The following is a 23364-nucleotide window of genomic DNA, read 5'->3' as shown; positions in this document are numbered from 1 at the left end:
CAGCGATGATTCAGGGTCTGGAAAACATGCCTTTAAGTGATGGAGGTAAGGCCAATCTTTCTAGCTATCAAAAATAAGGTTAAAGAGTGAATTGATGAGTCTATAAATCAACTCTTTAATTTAGCAAGCAATGGCATAGCAAGATCCAATCAAGCTACATCAATCCAACCTGGAAATAACGAATTTTTAAACTGTGACAATAACTAATCACTGGAAGAGTTTATCAAGAGAAGTGAGAGATTCCCTCTCAGGGGGGAGTCTATAAATGAAGATGGGATGTCTTTCTGAATGACATGGTCTAATTCAAACAAGTTAGGAGGCTTGATACAGACATGAAGCAGTGAAAGGCTCTCGCCGGCTAGATAAGGGATCTGGCCCTATGATCGTTATGGGGCTTAGGGCCGGACCAGCTCTGACTTAACACTGAGGTGACATGACCTTCACCCAGGGTTTGCCTGGATGCAGTGCTGTTGTAGCCATGTTGCTCCTAGGCTATTAGAAAGACAAGGGGGCTGAGGGAATAAGATTTTACTGGGCCACCTGCAGCTGGTGAGCGAGAAAAGCTTTCCAGCGCCACACAGCTCTTCTCTCTCACCAGCAGCAGCTGGGCCAGTCCCGCTATTACCTCCTCCTCCACCGTCGCACCGGCGGGCGTTTTCCGGGCAAGATTACCAGGGACTGACACGATGCAAGCGCCACCGCGCCGCCCCCATGACTCGGTTAAACCCCGGCCGGGCAGACTCCTCCCGCCCTCACCCTGCAGGCACCGATCCGCCGCGGTAGAGACGGGGCGGCTCCTAGAGTAGGGCTGCCCCCGCCCCGGGGAGCCGGCGCCGCGGCCCCGCCTCAGGGCCAGGCCCCCTGCGTCTAATCCGCTGGGAGGGGACGGCCTCCGCCCACGTGGTCAGCGCGGGGCGGTGGCATTCGCTCGGTTGCTGCCCCGGCCCAGCCCTGCTGCGGGGTCACGTGGGCGCAGGTGAGCCGGGAACCGGCCCTTGCCGCCCCCGCAGTCACACCTGGGAGGGCGGTGCTGTGTCACGTGACTTGCACCGGAGGCGCGCGCCCGGCCGGCTGAGGTAGGTGGGGGAGGGGTCCCGCGCGGAGGTGGCTGTGATGCGGCCGGGGCCCTGGGGTTCCTCGCGCGTCGGTCGGGCCCCGCGCTTCTGGCGCAGCCGGCCTGGGGTGTCCTTCCTGTGGGGTCGATGCAGGCGCCTTCCCCGCCCGCTGAGGCCTTGCGGCTGCTGCTCTCCCGTGACCCGCGCGTCCCCCCGGCTACGGGCTGGTGTGGGCCCGTGGCGCGCGTGCAAACCCTCGGCCCTGGGACCGGCGGCGCCCTAGTGGGGGGCGGTGTCACCGCTGCCTTGGAAGCAGAGCGCCCCGCGGCGGCACCAGCCCGGGGGAGCTGGCGCCGCCCAGGGAAGGGCGTTGGGCCAGGAGACAGCTCGGTGGCGGTGGTTCCCCTCCCGCCCCAATGGCAGCGGCTCCCCGCTCTCTCCATGAGGCTTTAATAAGGCATAGAGAGTCTTACTCCCTCACAAAATGCAAACCAAACCCGAACTGCTTTGAATGTAAAATAAGGTCAGCTCCCAGACTGCTGCACTGGGCAGCACAGCATGGGGAGGAGGGGACCAGCCCTCTGTGGAGAAAGAAGTGGTTCGGGACTATTTAGAAAAGCTGGATGAGCACAAGTCCATGGGGCCGGATGCGCTGCATCCGAGAGTGCTAAAGGAGTTGGCGGATATGATTGCAGAGCCATTGGCCATTATCTTTGAAAACTCATGGCGATCGGGAGAGGTCCCGGACGACTAGAAAAAGGCTAAGGTAGTGCCCATCTTTAAAAAAGGGAAGGAGGAGGATCCTGGGAACTACAGGCCAGTCAGCCTCACCTCAGTCCCTCGAAAAATCATGGAGCAGGTCCTCAAGGAATCCATTCTGAAGCATTTAGAGGAGATGAAAGTGATCAGGAACAGTCAGCATAGATTCACCAAGAGCAAGTCATGCTTGACTAATCTAATTGCCTTCTATGATGAGATAACTGGCACTGTGAATGAGGGGAAAGCAGTAGACGTGTTATTCCTTGACTTTAGCAAAGTTTTTGACATGGTCTTCCACAGTATTTTTGCCAGCAAGTTAAAGAAGTATGGGCTGGATGAGTGGACTGTGAGGTGGACAGAAAGCTGGCTAGATCGTCAGGCTCAACGGGTAGTGATCAATGGTTCCATGTCTAGTTGGGAGCCGGTATCAAGAGGGACCTAGACAAATCAGATTTCTTTTGGCCCAATCCTCTCATGAGGTTCAACAAGGACAAGTGCAGAGTCCTGCACTTAGGACGGAAGAATCCCATGCACCGCTACAGACTAGGGATCGAATGGCTAGGCAGCAATTCTGCAGAAAAGGAGCTAGGGGTTACAGTGGACAAGAAGCTGGATATGAGTCAAAAGTGTGCCCTTGTTGCCAAAAAGGCCAATGGCATTTTGGGCTGTATAAGTAGGGGCATTGCCAGCAGATGGAGGAACATGATCATTCCCCTCTATTCAACATGGGGGTGGGGGGAGTGATAGTTCAGTGGTTTGAGCATTGGCCTGCTAAACCCAAGGTTATGAGTTCAATCCTTGAGGGGGCCATAGGGATCGGGGCAAAAATTGGGGATTGGTCCTGCTTTGAGCAGGGGGTTGGACTAGGTGACCTTCTATGAAGCCTGCCACTTACCCGTACCAATTGCTTCTGCCTTCATTATTCCCACTGTCTGTTTACATTTCCCATTATAGCTATGGTGTGTTTTCTGCTAGTCTGGCATTTCCTGGTGAGTTTGCCGCGGTTTAGATTTTGCATAGTCTTGTACTTTCTCAGTTCTTGGATCTGACCTGAGGATGTCTGAGAGCATATGAGATTTGCAAACATCACTTTACAGACAAATGGCCCAAATCATGGTTACCCCTAAGTTCCTTTGAGCTGGTTAAACCAGAACAAAAGGGCAACAGTAGGGGGCCCTTCCGTCTGGAACATGCACAGCACAAGAAGCCTGAGACCTATAAAGCTATCTCTGGCTTTGTGCTCCTGCATCCTAAGGAGCTTTGGTGTTGGCTGGTGTTCTGTAGGTGAGAGTTTCTTACTCTCACCTGACTGCTCAACCTAAGTTGGTTCTTTTGGATAACAGCACTAAATATAACATCCAAACAGTGCAGTAAATTTTATTGGAGAGATGCAGGTGCATTGATTTAAAGACCCAAGAAAGTGGTACTATTTTTAATGACAGGTTTCAGAGTAGCAGCCGTGTTAGTCTGTATTCGCAAAAAGAAAAGGAGGACTTGTGGCACCTTAGAGACTAACCAATTTATTAGAGCATAAGCTTTCGTGAGCTACAGCTCACTTCCTCAGATGCATATCGTGGAGACTGCAGCAGGCTTTATATATACACAGAGAATATGAAACAATACCTATTCCCACCCCACTGTCCTGCTGGTAATAGCTTATCTAAAGTGATTTCCAGCACAAATCCAGGTTTTCTCACCCTCCACCCCCCCACACAAATTCACTCTCCTGCTGGTGATAGCCCATCCAAAGTGACAACTCTTTACACAATGTGCATGACAATCAAGCTGGGCTATTTCCTGCATAAATCCAGGTTCTCACATCCCCCCACCCCCATACACACACAAACTCACTCTCCTGCTGGTAATAGCTCATCCAAACTGACCACTCTTCAAGTTAAAATCCAAGTTAAACCAGAACATTTGGGGGGGGGGGTAGGAAAAAACAAGAGGAAACAGGCTACCTTGCATAATGACTTAGCCACTCCAAGTCTCTATTTAAGCCTAAATTAATAGTATCCAATTTGCAAATGAATTCCAATTCAGCCGTTTCTCGCTGGAGTCTGGATTTGAAGTTTTTTTGTTTTAAGATAGCGACCTTCATGTCTGTGATCGCGTGACCAGAGAGATTGAAGTGTTCTCCGACTGGTTTATGAATGTTACAATTCTTGACATCTGATTTGTGTCCATTTATTCTTTTACGTAGAGACTGTCCAGTTTGACCAATGTACATGGCAGAGGGGCATTGCTGGCACATGATGGCATATATCACATTGGTGGATGTGCAGGTGAACGAGCCTCTGATAGTGTGGCTGATGTTATTAGGCCCTGTGATGGTGTCCCCTGAATAGATATGTGGGCACAGTTGGCAACGGGCTTTGTTGCAAGGATAAGTTCCTGGGTTAGTGGTTCTGTTGTGTGGTATGTGGTTGTTGGTGAGTATTTGCTTCAGGTTGCGGGGCTGTCTGTAGGCAAGGACTGGCCTGTCTCCCAAGATTTGTGAGAGTGTTGGGTCATCCTTTAGGATAGGTTGTAGATCCTTAATAATGCGTTGGAGGGGTTTTAGTTGGGGGCTGAAGGTGACGGCTAGTGGCGTTCTGTTATTTTCTTTGTTAGGCCTGTCCTGTAGTAGGTAACTTCTGGGAACTCTTCTGGCTCTATCAATCTGTTTCTTTACTTCTGCAGGTGGGTATTGTAGTTGTAAGAAAGCTTGACAGAGATCTTGTAGGTGTTTGTCTCTGTCTGAGGGGTTGGAGCAAATGCGGTTGTATCGCAGAGCTTGGCTGTAGACGATGGATCGTGTGGTGTGGTCAGGGTGAAAGCTGGAGGCATGCAGGTAGGAATAGCGGTCAGTAGGTTTCCGGTATAGGGTGGTGTTTATGTGACCATTGTTTATTAGCACTGTAGTGTCCAGGAAGTGGATCTCTTGTGTGGACTGGACCAGGCTGAGGTTGGTGGTGGGATGGAAATTGTTGAAATCATGGTGGAATTCCTCAAGGGCTTCTTTTCCATGGGTCCAGATGATGAAGATGTCATCAATATAGCGCAAGTAGAGTAGGGGCTTTAGGGGACGAGAGCTGAGGAAGCGTTGTTCTAAATCAGCCATAAAAATGTTGGCATACTGTGGGGCCATGCGGGTACCCATAGCAGTGCCGCTGATCTGAAGGTATACATTGTCCCCAAATGTGAAGTAGTTATGGGTAAGGACAAAGTCACAAAGTTCAGCCACCAGGTTAGCCGTGACATTATCGGGGATAGTGTTCTTGACGGCTTGTAGTCCATCTTTGTGTGGAATGTTGGTGTAGAGGGCTTCTACATCCATAGTGGCCAGGATGGTGTTATCAGGAAGATCACCGATGGATTGTAGTTTCCTCAGGAAGTCAGTGGTGTCTCGAAGGTAGCTGGGAGTGCTGGTAGCGTAGCGCCTGAGGAGGGAGTCTACATAGCCAGACAATCCTGCTGTCAGGGTGCCAATGCCTGAGATGATGGGGCGCCCAGGATTTCCAGGTTTATGGATCTTGGGTAGTAGATAGAATATCCCAGGTCGGGGTTCCAGGGGTGTGTCTGTGCGGATTTGATCTTGTGCTTTTTCAGGAAGTTTCTTGAGCAAATGCTGTAGTTGCTTTTGGTAACTCTCAGTGGGATCAGAGGGTAATGGCTTGTAGAAACTCGTGTTGGAGAGCTGCCGAGCAGCCTCTTGTTCATATTCCGACCTATTCATGACGACAACAGCACCTCCTTTGTCAGCCTTTTTGATTATGATGTCAGAGTTGTTTCTGAGGCTGTGGATGGCATTGCGTTCCGCATGGCTGAGGTTATGGGGCAAGTGATGCTGCTTTTCCACAATTTCAGCCCGTGCACGTCGGCGGAAGCACTCTATGTAGCATATGTAGCATAGAGTGCTTCCGCCGACGTGCACGGGCTGAAATTGTGGAAAAGCAGCATCACTTGCCCCATAACCTCAGCCATGCGGAACGCAATGCCATCCACAGCCTCAGAAACAACTCTGACATCATAATCAAAAAGGCTGACAAAGGAGGTGCTGTTGTCGTCATGAATAGGTCGGAATATGAACAAGAGGCTGCTCGGCAGCTCTCCAACACGAGTTTCTACAAGCCATTACCCTCTGATCCCACTGAGAGTTACCAAAAGCAACTACAGCATTTGCTCAAGAAACTTCCTGAAAAAGCACAAGATCAAATCCGCACAGACACACCCCTGGAACCCCGACCTGGGATATTCTATCTACTACCCAAGATCCATAAACCTGGAAATCCTGGGCGCCCCATCATCTCAGGCATTGGCACCCTGACAGCAGGATTGTCTGGCTATGTAGACTCCCTCCTCAGGCCCTACGCTACCAGCACTCCCAGCTACCTTCGAGACACCACTGACTTCCTGAGGAAACTACAATCCATCGGTGATCTTCCTGATAACACCATCCTGGCCACTATGGATGTAGAAGCCCTCTACACCAACATTCCACACAAAGATGGACTACAAGCCGTCAAGAACACTATCCCCGATAATGTCACGGCTAACCTGGTGGCTGAACTTTGTGACTTTGTCCTTACCCATAACTACTTCACATTTGGGGACAATGTATACCTTCAGATCAGCGGCACTGCTATGGGTACCCGCATGGCCCCACAGTATGCCAACATTTTTATGGCTGATTTAGAACAACGCTTCCTCAGCTCTCGTCCCCTAAAGCCCCTACTCTACTTGCGCTATATTGATGACATCTTCATCATCTGGACCCATGGAAAAGAAGCCCTTGAGGAATTCCACCATGATTTCAACAATTTCCATCCCACCACCAACCTCAGCCTGGTCCAGTCCACACAAGAGATCCACTTCCTGGACACTACAGTGCTAATAAACAATGGTCACATAAACACCACCCTATACCGGAAACCTACTGACCGCTATTCCTACCTGCATGCCTCCAGCTTTCACCCTGACCACACCACACGATCCATCGTCTACAGCCAAGCTCTGCGATACAACCGCATTTGCTCCAACCCCTCAGACAGAGACAAACACCTACAAGATCTCTGTCAAGCTTTCTTACAACTACAATACCCACCTGCAGAAGTAAAGAAACAGATTGATAGAGCCAGAAGAGTTCCCAGAAGTTACCTACTACAGGACAGGCCTAACAAAGAAAATAACAGAACGCCACTAGCCGTCACCTTCAGCCCCCAACTAAAACCCCTCCAACGCATTATTAAGGATCTACAACCTATCCTAAAGGATGACCCAACACTCTCACAAATCTTGGGAGACAGGCCAGTCCTTGCCTACAGACAGCCCCGCAACCTGAAGCAAATACTCACCAACAACCACATACCACACAACAGAACCACTAACCCAGGAACTTATCCTTGCAACAAAGCCCGTTGCCAACTGTGCCCACATATCTATTCAGGGGACACCATCACAGGGCCTAATAACATCAGCCACACTATCAGAGGCTCGTTCACCTGCACATCCACCAATGTGATATATGCCATCATGTGCCAGCAATGCCCCTCTGCCATGTACATTGGTCAAACTGGACAGTCTCTACGTAAAAGAATAAATGGACACAAATCAGATGTCAAGAATTGTAACATTCATAAACCAGTCGGAGAACACTTCAATCTCTCTGGTCACGCGATCACAGACATGAAGGTCGCTATCTTAAAACAAAAAAACTTCAAATCCAGACTCCAGCGAGAAACTGCTGAATTGGAATTCATTTGCAAATTGGATACTATTAATTTAGGCTTAAATAGAGACTTGGAGTGGCTAAGTCATTATGCAAGGTAGCCTGTTTCCTCTTGTTTTTTCCTACCCCCCCCCCCCAAATGTTCTGGTTTAACTTGGATTTTAACTTGAAGAGTGGTCAGTTTGGATGAGCTATTACCAGCAGGAGAGTGAGTTTGTGTGTGTATGGGGGTGGGGGGATGTGAGAACCTGGATTTATGCAGGAAATAGCCCAGCTTGATTGTCATGCACATTGTGTAAAGAGTTGTCACTTTGGATGGGCTATCACCAGCAGGAGAGTGAATTTGTGTGGGGGGGTGGAGGGTGAGAAAACCTGGATTTGTGCTGGAAATCACTTTAGATAAGCTATTACCAGCAGGACAGTGGGGTGGGAATAGGTATTGTTTCATATTCTCTGTGTATATATAAAGCCTGCTGCAGTCTCCACGATATGCATCTGAGGAAGTGAGCTGTAGCTCACGAAAGCTTATGCTCTAATAAATTGGTTAGTCTCTAAGGTGCCACAAGTCCTCCTTTTCTTTTTACTATTTTTAATAGGCTATATTTTTATAAATGCTATATGACTTGCAAGATATAATTTATTGCTGGAATAATACATTTTTTTCGAAGCTCAGAGCAGTTTCCAGTAGGAAACTTGATACCTGCTTCCTTATTAGCTTTACCCACTGATCATTTTAAAGCTAACCCTTTAGAAGAGTAAAAAAGGTCGTATGGAGAAACCAGATAGGATATGTTAGTCTAGTTTAAAAAAAAAAAAGACTGTTTTCACCACTAAGATGAGGCTGATGTATGATAGAAAACATTTTGTAATAGAATATTAATACAGCTGTATTGTCTGTTCTGATCCTTCATATGATGACTAACCTCCACTCCCCTGGATGTCAGTGGGAGTTGAGGTAGCTGAGCATCTCATGTGATTGAGTTCATAGTGGATAAAAAGAGTGGATGGATGCTGTGAATTTATAACCATTATCTTTTGTATTACGTCCTTAATGTTTCATTCCTGAATCTGATCTCATTTATCCTGCTGTAATATCAGTGACTTCAGTAAATGAGATCAGAAACAGGTAGAGTATCTATAAAATTCACCAGTATTAATAACACTAAGATTTTTAAAAGTGACTGAAAATCAGGCTCATGTAAGGCTCTCAAGTTGGGCACAGAAAAACTGAGGTGCTAAAAATCACTAGTCACTTTTGAAAAATTTGGCCATAATAGTTTACAATGAACTTAAGAAAACTTAAACATAGGAAGCAAACTGATATATTATCTTATTTATATTAAAAACACCCCCCCATATCCTCAAAACCATTTATTTCTACACATAATGGGCCAATTAAATTCATTATCTTTTTACTGTTTTCCTTTAAGTGAGTTTGTAAGTTATTTGGGATAGAGACTGACTTTTACTCTGTTTATATACTACCTAGAACAATGAAGCCCTACTCCTAATTGGGGTCTCTGGGCCAGTGGTGGGCAACCTGCGACCCGTCAGGGTAATCTGCTGTCAGGCTGCCACGGCCACCTGCAGCTCCCAGTGGCTGGGAACAGCAAACCATGGCCACTGGGAGCTGCGGGCAGTTGTGCAAATGTAAACAAACAATCTCGTGGCCCGCCAGCAGATTGCCTCGACGGGCCGCAGGTTGCCTGCCACTGCTCTAGGCACTATTGTGTACAAATAAGAAAATAAAACTACAAAAGGTTAACATAATACAGCCTGCAGGACTTTTACGCTCTTTTTCAGGCAGATTAATAAAGTACAGTAATACATTTATTCAAGATAATAAACTATTGTGATAAAAGATGTCAGGTCAGATTTTGATCGCTATTATATAAAATGCAACCTTACTGCAACTGTAGTTTGGTGCAACAAAGAGCCATATTTGGCTTTCTGTGGACATCTTTTCATGATGGACATCTATGGAACGAAGGTAGATGGTATGGAATCAGACAGAGTTCCAAATTAGAGAAAATGATTTAATATCAGACCTGGTGCAATTTCGCCTACCCATCTGTGATGGAAAATAAATTTGAATCCACTCTTTCATTTAAAAGTAGTGTGGGAAAATAAAGTGACCCACTCCAGAGGTGGTCCTAATTAAGGTCTCTTGATTTTAAACTTGGATCTCATTCCATAAAGTAAAAAGTGTTTCTTCTCAACATGCTATATGTGTGGTAAATCATTAGATTGATCAGCTTCTTTTACAATGCCCATTTGCAGCAGATTCAGTCACAGTGAGGATGTGAATGTCAGCAAAGGAGACTGTGAAACCACTCTGTGCATTCATTAATTATGTTAAGACAAGTTTTGGGGTAGTCTCAAACTAATTTCCTCTCATTTCCTTTTAAAAAAAGACTGGGCTCAGCTGTTGTATTTATTTCAAAATGTAGTTTTTACTGTACAAATTTAAATTTTCACCCTGTAATTAACTTATAAATACCTGATCATGTACTTGAAGTCAGTGGCATAGCTCCCATTGACTTTAGTGGAGGCAAAAATAAACCTTGAATGAATATAAACTGCCTCTTGAAATGGACATTTATTTATTTATTTGGTTAGCTATTTGGTAGCTGGCTGAATGGAAACAATCTGTATGTCATTTTTAAAGTAGAAGAATTAAGATAAATGTATTAACTGTATCTTTTTTTAATTTCAGGTAACTTGGTTTAAAGTAGATACAATGGTGAAACTAATTCATACCTTAGCTGATCACAGTGATGATGTCAACTACTGTGCCTTCTCCTCTTCCTGCTTGGCTACTTGCTCTCTGGACAAAACAATCCGCCTCTATTCTTTAAACAACTTTACTGAACTTCCCTACTCACCATTAAAAGGTCACACTTATGCTGTCCACTGCTGCTGCTTTTCTCCTTCTGGACATATTTTAGCTTCATGTTCGACAGATGGTACCACGATGCTGTGGAATACTCATAATGGTCAGACGCTGGCAGTGCTGAAGCAGCCCCGTGGCAGCCCTGTAAGAATCTGCCGATTTTCCCCTGACTCTGCTTACCTAGTTTCCGGTGCAGCTGATGGTAGCATTGTTCTCTGGAATGTGCAGTCATTGAAATTGTACAGGTAAATACCAAATTTTACTGAATAACTAAGAAGGCATTTTGGAAATATAACATTCTTATGGCCTGATCATCACAGGTGCTGAGCTCCTGCTGACTTTACTGAGAGCTGTACTAGTTAACACCTCTCAGGATCAAGTCTTTAGGCCTTGTTTACACTGGCAAAAGTATAATTCACCAGTATACTACTCCACTGGTAGTATATCTATGGTGGAAATTGTACTGTAGACATGGATAATGCATTTTTACCACCACATTGTCTAACACAGAGAAGAGGAAATTGGGCCCATAGAGGTATGGAAGAAGGAACTAAGATGGATAAAATCTCAACACTTCAAATGCCACAGCTATATTTGGTTAGTATGAAAAATTAGATGGCATCTTGGATATGCAATATTTGATTTAACTGTTGTTTTAGCCCAGCTCTTCTAGGGCCAAATCCTGATTCCTTTGTGATCAGGACTTGTCATTTATTGCATACATCATACTCCTTCAATAGAATTGATTTATGGCAACTGGGAATGAGGGACAATGAGACTACAAATTGGGGCTGTGTCAGATTTGATTAATGAGACAGTCAACATATTACATTTATTTAAGAAATAATAATAAAAATTCCTTTCGTTTATACATTAGTGTATTGTCATAAGTTAGCAGATTACTTATACACTTTTCATACCTTTTTACTTGCGAGAGTAGAATACACTTTAGGAAATGTATGCTTGTGTATTACCCTTTTTGTATTGTATTGCATAATTCAGATTAAAATCTAGTTCTAAACATACATAGTATAATGGTATGCTGTATTGTATTATAGTTTATTACACAAATGAAGCTGGAAAAGGATATTTTGTAAGCAGTATATTTAAAATGTTTATTTATTTATCTCCTCCCCCTGCCCTCTATCTTTTGCTTATAGAATAGTGTTCCAGTTTATTTATTGTGGATTGCTGTTGGTTTTTTTTATCTAGGGTTGAAGAGTTATAAGCCTTTTCAGAGGTGAAACCTCAGATTTTTGGCCATCAAAGGATGGCTATCCCTCCCAATTACCACTTGCAGAAGGCATACTTCAATTGAATTAAGTTGAATGGTACAAATAGCAGACCTGATCCTTCTTTTCTTTGCACATCTAAAACTCCCACTGAAATCAGTAAGGGATGTGGGGACAGGATTTGGCCTGCTATTCACTAGCAACTAATTATTTACAAAAATAAGGATGGGAAATGGCCTTTTTTCAGTGATTCTGTTTACAGTGAAATGTACATTTTTTAAAAGATTTTTTTGAGGATTTATCCAGTTTGTCCAGAGATATAGATAATTAACTTTCTGGGCCAAATCCTGTAGTCTGTACTTTGGGAAAATGTTGTTTGAATTTAGAGAGGGACTGCAAGTTTTGACCCTGGAGTTAGAAATTTAATAAAGATAAATAAAAAAAATTTAATAATCCTTCATTTCTTCATTGTCCTGACTAGTTCTTCCTGTTTTTGCACTAAAAAGCCCTGTGGGTTTAGCAAATTTCTTAAGGCTTTTTGTGAAAAGAAGGGTACCTGGAGAACATTTAATTAACATTCTGCTGCTTCTGGACAGCAAGATGAGTGAATTAGCAGCTGTGTAGGCAAAACCTGTCTTTTACCTGTTGTAGAAGTGTTACTGCATGAGTGGATTAGCTTCCTGTTGCCTTCGTCATAGTGACTTAGAGGTGAATTGGAAAACGTTACAAAACTGAATATTTTTTAAATGTCTGAAATCCTATACATGTGAAGGTTGACATATACATTTTTTTTTTAAAGTGGGCTTTAGCCATTTCTTGCTTCTTTATAATGCATACAGAAGGCTTGAAGAGTGTGGTTTGTTTTTTAAATTGCCTATAATTTAGAAAAATTAGGAATGTCAAATCTCACTTTGCTCAGTGGACCAGTGAGAGATCTCGGAGCATGTTTATTGTGAGCTCTGAAGGATGAAAGCATTGAATTTTTAATAAAAGTTTAGTTTATTCAGAAGTTAAGTGGATGTTAACAAAACCAGTTAAAAACATTATCACTAAAAATCCTTTCCCTTCTCAATTACTTTCATACTCTTAACGTATGTGATGTCACCATTGTGCTTTCTCCGGTCATCAGTGTCTTCCAAGCTGAATTTATAATGTAAAAAGCAATCCGAACAATTTAAAGTCAAACAAAAAACTCCTTTGTAGGCTGCTTTTACAAATCATACAGAGGCAAAAAAGAACAAAAGCCCATTTTTTGCCTTTGCAGATTCAACTTTAAGGCCTGGAGGGCCAACTGCTTGTGTGGCTTTTATTGCAATTGCGCTTTTTTTTTTTTTTGGCAACTGTGTGTAGTTCCATTGTCAAATTGGGCATTTGCATGCACAATTGCGTGCACACAAATGTGCATTGATCTCAAACTTCTATAAAAATGGAGCCTAATATGTGCAGTTAAAATTACAAAGAAATATAGCTTAGAGAAAAATAGCTGAAAATAATTTCATCCTTTAATTACCTGCCAAATGCAAGGTCTATGGTCCTTTGTTTCTCCTGCAGCATTTGATGGCCTTACTAATGGTTAAAGGAGAGTACAGAGAAGAATGCTCCTCCCACAGTTTTAGGTGTTCTGTCATTAACTGCTGCAAGGGAAACCGAAAAATCTTAATCAAGTCTGTTTGTGTGACTGGATTACCTTTTAGTTTGTCTTTGGTACACTTAACTTCATAAAGTCTTGTGAAGATGCTATTAGAGTGTGAAGTATTATTCATTTTTATTTTATTATTAAACCTCCATATCTAGAAGCCCAAATGCAGTTTTCTTAAGCCTTTTGATAGCCTTAATTCTTCTTCAAGTGCTTGCTCATGTCCATTCACCTTAGGTGTGTGTGCTTGCCACATGCACTAGTGCTGGAAGTTTTTCCCTCAGTTGTATCCATAGGAGACTGGCTCTGGTGCCCTCTGGAGTGGTATAAAGTGCAACGCCGGCTCCCCCCACCCTCAGTTCTTTCTTACCACCAGTGACGGTGCTGGAATGTTCCTTGCTTTGGCAAACCTATTTGTCCAGATCTGCTTCCCACTGTTTCTTCAACCGCCTGTCCCCTTTCCTCCCTGTTTGAGCCTCTATAACTATGGACCAATGGGTCCTAAGTACTGTGGCTCAGGGTTATGTCCTCCAGTTTATTTCTCATCCCCTCACCACTCCCTCCCTTTCCCTCTTCAGGGACCCCTCTCGCCAGAACCTGCTTTGGCAAGAGGTACAAGGCCTTTTGCTGGTGGGAGCTGTGGAGGAAGTCCCTCTACACCACAGGGGCAATGGGTTTTACTCCCATTACTTTCTGGATTCCAGAGGCCAAAGGGGGTCCAAGACCCATTCTGGACCTGCAAGACCTCAACAGATATCTCAAGAAGTTGAAGTTTCGCATGGTCTCCCTGGCCTCCATCATCCCTTCCCTGGATCCAGGAGACTGGTACACTGCCCTCGATTTGAAGGATGCATATTTCCACATAGCGATATTTGATGGGCACAGATGCTCTCTCCATTTCACGATAGGCTCCGCTCACTACCAGTTTGCAGTGCTCCCATTTGGGCTGGCAACGGCATCGAGGGTGTTGACCAAGTGTGTGTCAGTGGTGGCAGCTTACCTCAGACGTCAAGGTATTCAGGTTTATCTGTATCTTGACCACTGGCTGGTCAAGGGCTGCTCCAGGTCCAGTCCAATGTCACAATACTGCAAGCATGTGCCACGCCCTGGGCCTGTTGATAAACGAGGAAAAATCAACATTAGTTCCAGTACAGAGGATAGAGTTCATCGGAGCAGTACTCGACTCCATCTGTTCAAGAGCCTTTCTGCTACAAGACAGGTTCCGGCGTATGGTGAATCTCCTCACCAGACTCTGTGTTCCCTCTCACCACGGCCTGGGTCTGCTACTAGGCCACATGGCAGTGTGAACTTATGTTGCTCTCCACGCGAGGTTCAGGCTGCGGCCCCTCCAGCACTGGCCTACAACAGTCTGTTCCCCATCCAAAGATCACCTAGAAGGGTCATCACAATTCCACCAAAGTTACTTACTTCTCTGAGGTGGTTGATTGAGCGCAGTCTTACGTGGAGTACCATTAGACAATCCATGCCCCTTGGTCTCCCTGATTTCCGATGCCTCCAACCTTGCCTGGGGGGCACACCTTGGCAAGATGCGGACCCAAGGGACATGGTCCCCAGAGGAGCTGGCATTGCACATAAACGTCAAAGAGCTCACGGCAGTCTGATTGGCCTCTGGGGTCTTCCTGCTGCACCTCATGGGCAAAGTGGTATGGGTGCTGACGAACAACATGGCCTTGATGTTCTGCATCAACAGGCAAGGGGGAGCGTGCTCGTCAGCTCTCTGCCAAGAGGCGTTCTGTCTGTGGGACTTCCGCATCCAGCATGCAATCCACCTGGAGGCCTACCACCTCCCTGGCATGAAGAATACAGTTGTGAATCGCCTTAGCAGGTCCTTCATCTCTCATTATGAGTGGTCGTTCCATCCGGAGGTGGTCCAGATGCTCTTCTAGAGGTGGGGAACTCCCCGAGTGGACTTATTTGCCACCATATGGAACAGGAAGTGTTATCAGTTCTGCTCCTGTCGTGGTCAGGAGACCTGATGTACACATTCCCACTGATTCCGCTAATCAGTAGGGCCCTCTCAAAGATCAAGAGGGACAGAGCACGGGTCATCATGATTGTCCTGGCATGGCCGGGTCAACACTGTTTCACCACACTGATGGATCTGGCAGTAGCTGCCCCCTGGTCGCTCCCCAACTGCCTGGACCTCCTGTCGCAGGATCACAGCCCGTCTACTGCTAAGCCTTGCCTTCCTCCACCTCGCGGCGTGGATGCTATGTGGCTGAATCCAGAGGAACGGAGCTGCTCTGATCAAGTACAGCCTGGAGAGTAGAAAGCCTTCCACTAGAGTGACTTACCTGACAAAGTGGAAGAGGTTCTCCTACTGGGCATCGGAACATAGCATCTCCCAGATGCATTCACCCTTGCAGTCTATCCTAGACTACCTGCTCCACCTAAAGAACCAGGGCCGAGCCCTGTCTTCGATTAAGGTGCATCTAGCGGCCATCTTGGCTTTTCATCCAAGCGTACAGGGGAAATCGGTCTTCTCGCACTAAATGTCGGTCAGGTTCCTAAAGGATCTGGAGAGGCTCTTCCCACTGGTTCGGAACCCGGTCCCTCAATGGGACCTCAATCTGATCCTCGCCAGGCTCACATGCCTGCCCTTCGAGCCTATGGGCTCTTGTCCCCTCTCCTACCTGTTGTGGAAAGTTGTAGCATTTACATTAGCCAGACGAGTGTCAGAGTTGAAAGCCCTGACCGTGGAGTCACCGTATACGGTATTCTTCAAGGACAAGGTTCATTTGCGACCCCATCCAACCTTTCTGCCAAAGGTGGTGTCCTCTTTCCATGTCAATCAGGACATTTGTTTCCTGGTGTTCTGTCCTAAGCTGCACTTGTCTGCTGAGGAGAGGCAGTTGCACACCCTGGATGTTCTGCGTGCCTTGGCGTTCTACGTGGAACGTACCAAACCCTTTCACAGGTCAACCCAGCTCTTCATCACAGCAGTGGATAGGATTAAGAGCCTGCCAGTGTCCTGTCAGAAGATCTCCAACTGGATTACTTCCTGCATCCAGTCCTGTTATGTGCAGGCATGGGTCCAGCGGCCGCCTATTGTGAAGGACCACTCAACTAGAGCTCAAGCGTTCTCAGTGGCCTTCCTGGCACACCTTCCTATCCAGGACTTTTGCAGGGCCGCGACGTGGTCTTCGGTGCATACGAACACGCCACACTATGCCATCACCCAGCAGGCCAGAGATGACACTGGGTTTGGCAGAGCTGTGTTACAGTCTTCACGTCCATGAACTTCTATCCGCCTCTGGTGGTACTGCTTGGGAGTCACCTAACATGAATGGACATGAGCAAGCAGTTACCTTTTTCATAACTGGTGTTCTTCGAGATACATTGCTCACGTCCATTCCATGACCCACTGTCGGAGTTCCTGGCAAGAAGGAACTGAGCGTGGGGGGAGCCGGTGGTGCCCCTTATACCAGGCCATGCGGAGGGCACCAGAGCTGCTCCACTATGGATACTGCTGAGGGAAAAACTTCCGGCACCGGTGTATGTGGCGAGCACTCACACGTAACGTGAATGGACGTGAGCAACACATCTTGAAGAACACCAGTTACGAAAAAGGTAACTGTCTTTTATCAACTGTTTGCTTTACCTTTAAATTACCACACTTTGAATGCTGTATGTGTAACTGATTTGTATCCATTGTTATGGCTAAGTTACTGTCCCTCAGAAAAGATCCAGTAAGTGACATAAGCATTTGCAAAGAAACAGTTGACTAGATCTTTTCCTGGAGGAAAGAAGGGTGTCTCAGTTTTAGCTGGTTTCAGAGTAACAGCCGTGTTAGTCTGTATTCGCAAAAAGAAAAGGAAGACTTGTGGCACCTTAGAGACTAACCAATTTATTAGAGCATAGCTTATGCTCTAATAAATTGGTTAGTCTCTAAGGTGCCACAAGTCTTCCTTTTCTTTCAGTTTTAGCTGGCATTGAGAAAAGTGAATGGCAGTTATAAAGAGGTGGGGGGGGAGTGTATTTGTGTTAGTATTCATGATGCTACGGTTAAGGATATAATATGGAAAAAGGTTTCAGAGTGGTAGCCATGTTAGACTGTAGGAGTAAAAAGAATGAGGAGTACTTGTGGCACCTTAGAGACTAACAAAACTTTTGAGCGTTAGCTTTTGTGGGCTAAAACCCACTTCATCGGATGCATGCAGTGGAGGATACAGTAGGAAGAGGTGTGTGTGTGTGTGTATGTGTGTGTATATATATATATATATATATATATATATATATATATACACACACACACACACAAGTGTTCCTTTTAGGTAAGAATAGCTTAGTGTAGCTCTTATGTCTGTGTTTAGAGAGAGAGAAGAGCCATTTGATTGATTAATTTATATTTGTAAAACCACAAGAGATGCCTAACTCTTGGCACTTCTGAAAATAATTAAAACTGTAATCCACAAAAGAAAACCACCAGCTATCCCACAATACAGTAATCCATACTGAATAGATGGGTAAACTGAATTTTGTCTCACGGGATAGAATTGTTGCTTGTGGTCCACCATTTTCTAACTTGGAGCCTGTTCTAGAGAGCATGGAAGCCAATGAGAGACTTTCCATTGACTTCATTGGGCTTTGGATCAGGTAGGCTCACTGAGTGCAGCCAGTTGATGGGACACTCCACTAATTAAATATGAGCTAATGGCTGGACATTAGAAAGAAGGCAAAACAAACCTGCATATCCACTATAAACTCCTATTTTGCTAGAGATATTTTTTAAGCGAGTTGTACAAATTCGTTCCTAACTAAAACTTGGCATACAGAACCTCAGGCTGAGAATAATTTAAAAAAAAAAATAAAAAAAAATCCTTCGGACTGACTTTGTTTAAAAGAGATTAAAAAAATAGAAATCAGTTCTTTCAGACATTTTCTTCTTGCATTTCTGTTGTTCAGCAATGGTCCCATGTCCTAAACCGGAAAATATTAGTCTCTTAGACACATAATATGGATCTATGCTTGAGTTTTTGGAGGAGTAAAACCCAGATCTGACAGATTGAAACTTATCTAGTTCATAAATGTGATTTTCTGTTTATGTATATTTAAGTCTCTGTTGTGATGGTTGCATGTTAATCTTTGATTTAGATAAATGTCTGAGTTGTAATTTGCTCAGTATCCTCCTCTTGGGAATACTAAATCCATGAGGGTGGGCTTTAGTGCAGGGCTCATTTTATTACTGAATCAGAATATTGCCTTGGGGTAACATCTCCTATTCTTCTTCTGTGGTCAGAGAGTAAATCACTGTGCATATGTTATATATGTGCTTATTTCACATCTGTTTGTACAGTTTGTCATCTTCTGTCCTTTTTAATTATACTTTTTAAGCTCCATATTTAGAAACAGTTCAGTTTTTCACTATTTTTTCTATATCATATGGCAGTTAGAGATCAAAACTTCAGAGTATTACATTCCCTAAACTCAATCCTTTATTCTCTTGCTTTTCAGATCTGGGAGCGTTAAGGATGGTTCCTTGATGGCATGTGCGTTTTCTCCTAATGGAAATCTCTTTGTCACTGGATCATCATGTGGAGATTTAACCATTTGGGATGATAAAATGAGATGCTTGTACAATGAAAAAGGACATGATCTTGGTGTCACCTGCTGTGATTTTTCTTCACAGGCAGTTTCTGGTTAGTTACTTTAATATTTTAAATAATTCCTTTTTCATATTATTTTTTCCTCCAGCTCTTGCTTTTATTGATAACTTTTTTATCATCAGTGCTCAGGGCTGAATAGCAACTGAAAGTGTTCTTGATGTTTCAGACTACTCCCAGTGCTCCGCATTTGCCCTTGTGCTGGAGTTGATGATGAAATGTTCTAGGAATTTAAGTAGATGGTTGTACACTTCATAGCTTGTGTAGACCAAGCTTATTGCACACCCCAGAGGTTCTTTGAATTCCTCTGTTTCCTGCACCCCCACAAAAGCTCACTGTGTGCTACAATCCCATCCCCCATTTTTTTAGGAATTTCCTGCAACTGCCCCCACATTCTCTCCTGCTAGAGATTGTGTGTCCCCCTCATCTTCCTATAGCAGGGTCCCACATTCTCCCCTCCTCCCATACTAGTGGCTCTGTGTACACCGCTGTTCTCACCACCCCCTCATGTCCTCCATTCCCCTCCATGGTAGGGGTTCTGTCTGACTTCCTTGCTCCCCAGGTCATACCAGGACCAGCAAGTGTCCCGCCATACCAGGTACCCACAATCTGTCCCCTGTCATAGAATCATAGAATATCAGGGTTGGAAGGGACCTCAGGAGGTCATCTAGTCCAACCCCCTGCTCAAAAGCAGGACCCATACCCAATTAAATCATCCCAGCCAGGGCTTTGTCAAGCCTGACCTTAAAAACTTCTAAGGAAGGAGATTCCACCACCTCCCTAGGCAACGCATTCCAGTGTTTCACCACCCTCCTAGTGAAAAAGTTTTTCCTAATATCCAACCTAAACCTCCCCCACTGCAACTTGAAACCATTACTCCTTGTCCTGTTCTCTTCCACCACTGAGAATAGTCTAGAACCATCCTCTCTGGAACTACCTCTCAGGTAGTTGAAAGCAGCTATCAAATCCCCCCCCCCCCCATTCTTCTCTTCTGCAGACTAAACAATCCCAGTTCCCTCAGCCTCTCCTCATAAGTCATGTGTTCTAGACCCCTAATCATTTTTGTTGCCCTTCACTGGACTCTCTCCAATTTATCCACATCCTTCTTGTAGTGTGGGGCCCAAAACTGGACACAGTACTCCAGATGAGGCCTCACCAATGTCGAATAGAGGGGGACGATCACGTCCCTCGATCTGCTCGCTATGCCCCTAGTTATACATCCCAAAATGCCATTGGCCTTCTTGGCAACAAGGGCACACTGCTGGCTCATATCCAGCTTCTCGCCCACTGTCACCCCTAGGTCCTTTTCCGCAGAACTGCTGCCTAGCCATTCGGTCCCTAGTCTGTAGCTGTGCATTGGGTTCTTCCGTCCTAAGTGCAGGACCCTGCACTTATCCTTATTGAACCTCATCAGATTTCTTTTGGCCCAATCCTCCAATTTGTCTAGGTCCCTCTGTATCCTATCCCTGCCCTCCAGCGTGTCTACCACTCCTCCCAGTTTAGTATCATCTGCAAATTTGCTGAGAGTGCAATCCACACCATCCTCCAGATCATTTATGAAGATATTGAACAAAACCGGCCCCAGGACCGACCCCTGGGGCACTCCACTTGACACCGGCTGCCAACTAGACATGGAGCCATTGATCACTACCCGTTGAGCCCGACAATCTAGCCAGCTTTCTACCCACCTTATAGTGCATTCATCCAGCCCATACTTCCTTAACTTGCTGACAAGAATACTATGGGAGACCGTGTCAAAAGCTTTGCTAAAGTCAAGATACAATACATCCACTGCTTTCCCTTCATCCACAGAACCAGTAATCTCATCATAGAAGGTGATTAGATTAGTCAGGCATGACCTTCCCTTGGTGAATCCATGTTGACTGTTCCTGATCACTTTCCTCTCATGTAAGTGCTTCAGGATTGATTCTTTGAGGACCTGCTCCATGATTTTTCCGGGGACTGAAGTGAGGCTTACTGGCCTGTAGTTCCCAGGATCCTCCTTCTTCCCTTTTTTAAAGAGAGGCACTACATTAGCCTTTTTCCAGTCATCTGGGACTTCTGCCATTCGCCACGAGTTTTCAAAGATAATGGCCAATGGCTCTGCAATCACAGCCGCCAGTTCCTTTAGCACTCTCGGATGCAACTCGTCCGGCCCCATGGACTTGTGCACGTCCAGTTTTTCTAAATAGTCCCTAACCACCTCTTTCTCCACAGAGGGCTGGCCATGTGTTCCCCATGTTGTTATGCCCAGCACAGCAGTCTGGGAGCTGACCTTGTTCGTTAAGACAGAGGCAAAAAAAGCATTGAGTACATTAGCTTTTTCCACATCCTCCGTCACTAGGTTGCCTCCCTCATTCATTAAGGGGCCCACACTTTCCTTGGCTTTCTTCTTGTTGCCAACATACCTGAAGAAACCCTTCTTGTTACTCTTAACGTCTCTCGCTAGCTGCAGCTCCAGGTGCGATTTGGCCCTCCTAATTTCATTCCTACATGCCCAAGCAATATTTTTATACTCTTCCCTGGTTATATGTCCAACCTTCCACTTCTTGTAAGCTTCTTTTTTATGCTTAAGATCTGCTAGGATTTCACCATTAAGCCAAGCTGTTCGCCTGCCATACTTACTATTCTTTCGACACATTGGGGTGGTTTGTCCCTGTAACCTCAACAGGGATTCCTTGAAATACAGCAGGGCTGTGAGCAGGGCTGTCAGGGTTCTTTGTGCTTCATTCCATCTTCCTCCAACTCTCACCCATCCCCCTCCTCCCATGCCAAGCTCCCCCATTCCCCTTCTTCATGGAAGGAGTTTTGTGTGTTACCCCATTTCCCTCTCCCCCTTCAGCAGTGTCTCCTCTTCTCCCCCATGGCAGGGACTCTGAATTCTCATTACTTCCTTTCCTCCATTTTCCTCTTCTCCACCATTCCAAGGGCTCTGCCTCCTCCTTCCAACTCCCTTCCATTCCAAAGACTTTGTGCCCCATTCCCCCACCCCTGCGTGCCAAGGGATGTGTGCATGCCCCTTTCTCCCATGGAACCCCATACATTCTCCCTCCCCACTATTCTTCTTTCTGTCTGGGAGTGAAGTAATTCACAGGCTAACATGTTAAACTCTATTGGGAGGATGAGCCGAGATTAGATGGATATTGTTATGTTGGAAGGTGTTAATGGGTGCCATCAACCAGTTGTTTGATCTATAGACAGTTGTAAAGGTGCTTGAGTCTGTAGCTGTGCTCAAGAGGGGCTTCGTGTGCCTCCCATTTTGATTTTCTAATTTTCCCCAAAATCAGTAGGGTTCAGGCCATTAATACCTAGAACATTACCTGAAATTTTGGAATTGATTGGATGGGGCATTCAAAGACAATCATGTTACAGACAGATGGATATACTGACAGGCTAACAGAAAAATGCTGTCAAATTTAGTGTAAGGCCTTTGCAAGCTCAGCCAATAAGTAGTCCAGCATATTTATAAAATCATTCAGTTGCTGATTATATTAAGTTAGGGTCTATATTAATAGACTTCCACTAGCCGGATAATTAAACTTGCCAAGTACAGGTAGGTGTGATAGTTGGGGCAGAGGTGGGTCCAAAAAGCAGAGTGCTGGAATTTTGAACAGAATATTCTCCTTGAACGCACATAAGGGATTCTAGTTAGCAGGTGTCTAATACATTTGAAGCTCCTCTGCCCTCTAGCTGCAGAGGGAGGGTGAGGAAGGTGGCCCTTTCTGTGTTCTCTGCCCTACAGAGGCCCTGATTGAAGAAACCACTTAATTGGATGCTTGAGTCTCGTTGATTTTGCATTTATTATTTTCTTGAATCAGGGCCAGAGTCTCCTGGCTGCCCTGAGGGAGGAGAATCTTTGCTATCGTTCCTATTCCTTAGAGACACCACTGTCAGAAGGGAAAGTCTCTGCTATTCTACCTCTCTATTACCTCTCTAGCTACTGTGAGAAAGGGAGGGAGAAAGGGTTTCTGCTACTCTATCCCATCCTCCTTCCTCCATTTCGGTTTTTCTTTAAGCAGCAGAAACAGCACCTTGAAAGTGATATCATTATAGAAACATAGTGTAGACTTGATGCAACCATTATAGGACATCTGGTCCAATCTCCTGCATTGAGGCAGGACTAAGTATTACCTAGACCATTCCTGACAAGTGCTGTTCTTTAAAATCTCCAGTGATGGAGATTCCACAACCACCCTAGGTCAGTGGTTCCCAAACTTGTTCCACCGCTTGTGCAAGGAAAGCCCCTGGTGGGCCGGGCCGGTTGGGGCCGAACCTGAGGATGTGTCAGGTAAACAAACTGGCCCAGTCCATCAGGGGCTTTCCCTGCATAAGCGGTGGAACAGGTTTGGGAACCACTGCCCTCGGTAATTTGTCCCAGTGTTTGACTACTCTTACAGTTAGTAAGTTTTTCCTAATATCTTACCTAAATCTCCCTTACTGCAGTCTAAGTCCATT

General features: G+C 45.3%; 1 protein-coding gene across 5 annotated transcripts in view; it reads left to right on the top strand.

The window, feature by feature from the left end:
• Window positions 1-685: 685 nt before the first annotated feature.
• The window catches only part of WDSUB1 (WD repeat, sterile alpha motif and U-box domain containing 1), a 75567-nt gene continuing 52888 nt past the window's right edge, over window positions 686-23364 (top strand). The window contains exons 1-3 of one of the 5 annotated variants that reach the window (XM_084644105.1): window positions 686-1076; window positions 10241-10662; window positions 18761-18945. In XM_084644105.1, coding sequence (XP_084500231.1) covers window positions 10265-10662; window positions 18761-18945 — 583 coding nt within the window. In that variant the 5' untranslated portion in view covers window positions 686-1076; window positions 10241-10264. Of the gene's footprint in view, window positions 1077-10240; window positions 10663-18760; window positions 18946-23364 lie in introns of those variants that run through there. The other 4 variants (XM_084644103.1, XM_084644104.1, XM_084644107.1 and 1 more) reach the window with 4 other exon arrangements.

This window comes from Lepidochelys olivacea, assembly GCF_965140295.1.
Source record: "Lepidochelys olivacea isolate rLepOli2 genome assembly, chromosome: 11".
NCBI classification, from domain to species: Eukaryota; Metazoa; Chordata; order Testudines; family Cheloniidae; genus Lepidochelys; species Lepidochelys olivacea.
This window is presented reverse-complemented; position numbering and strand designations above follow the sequence as displayed.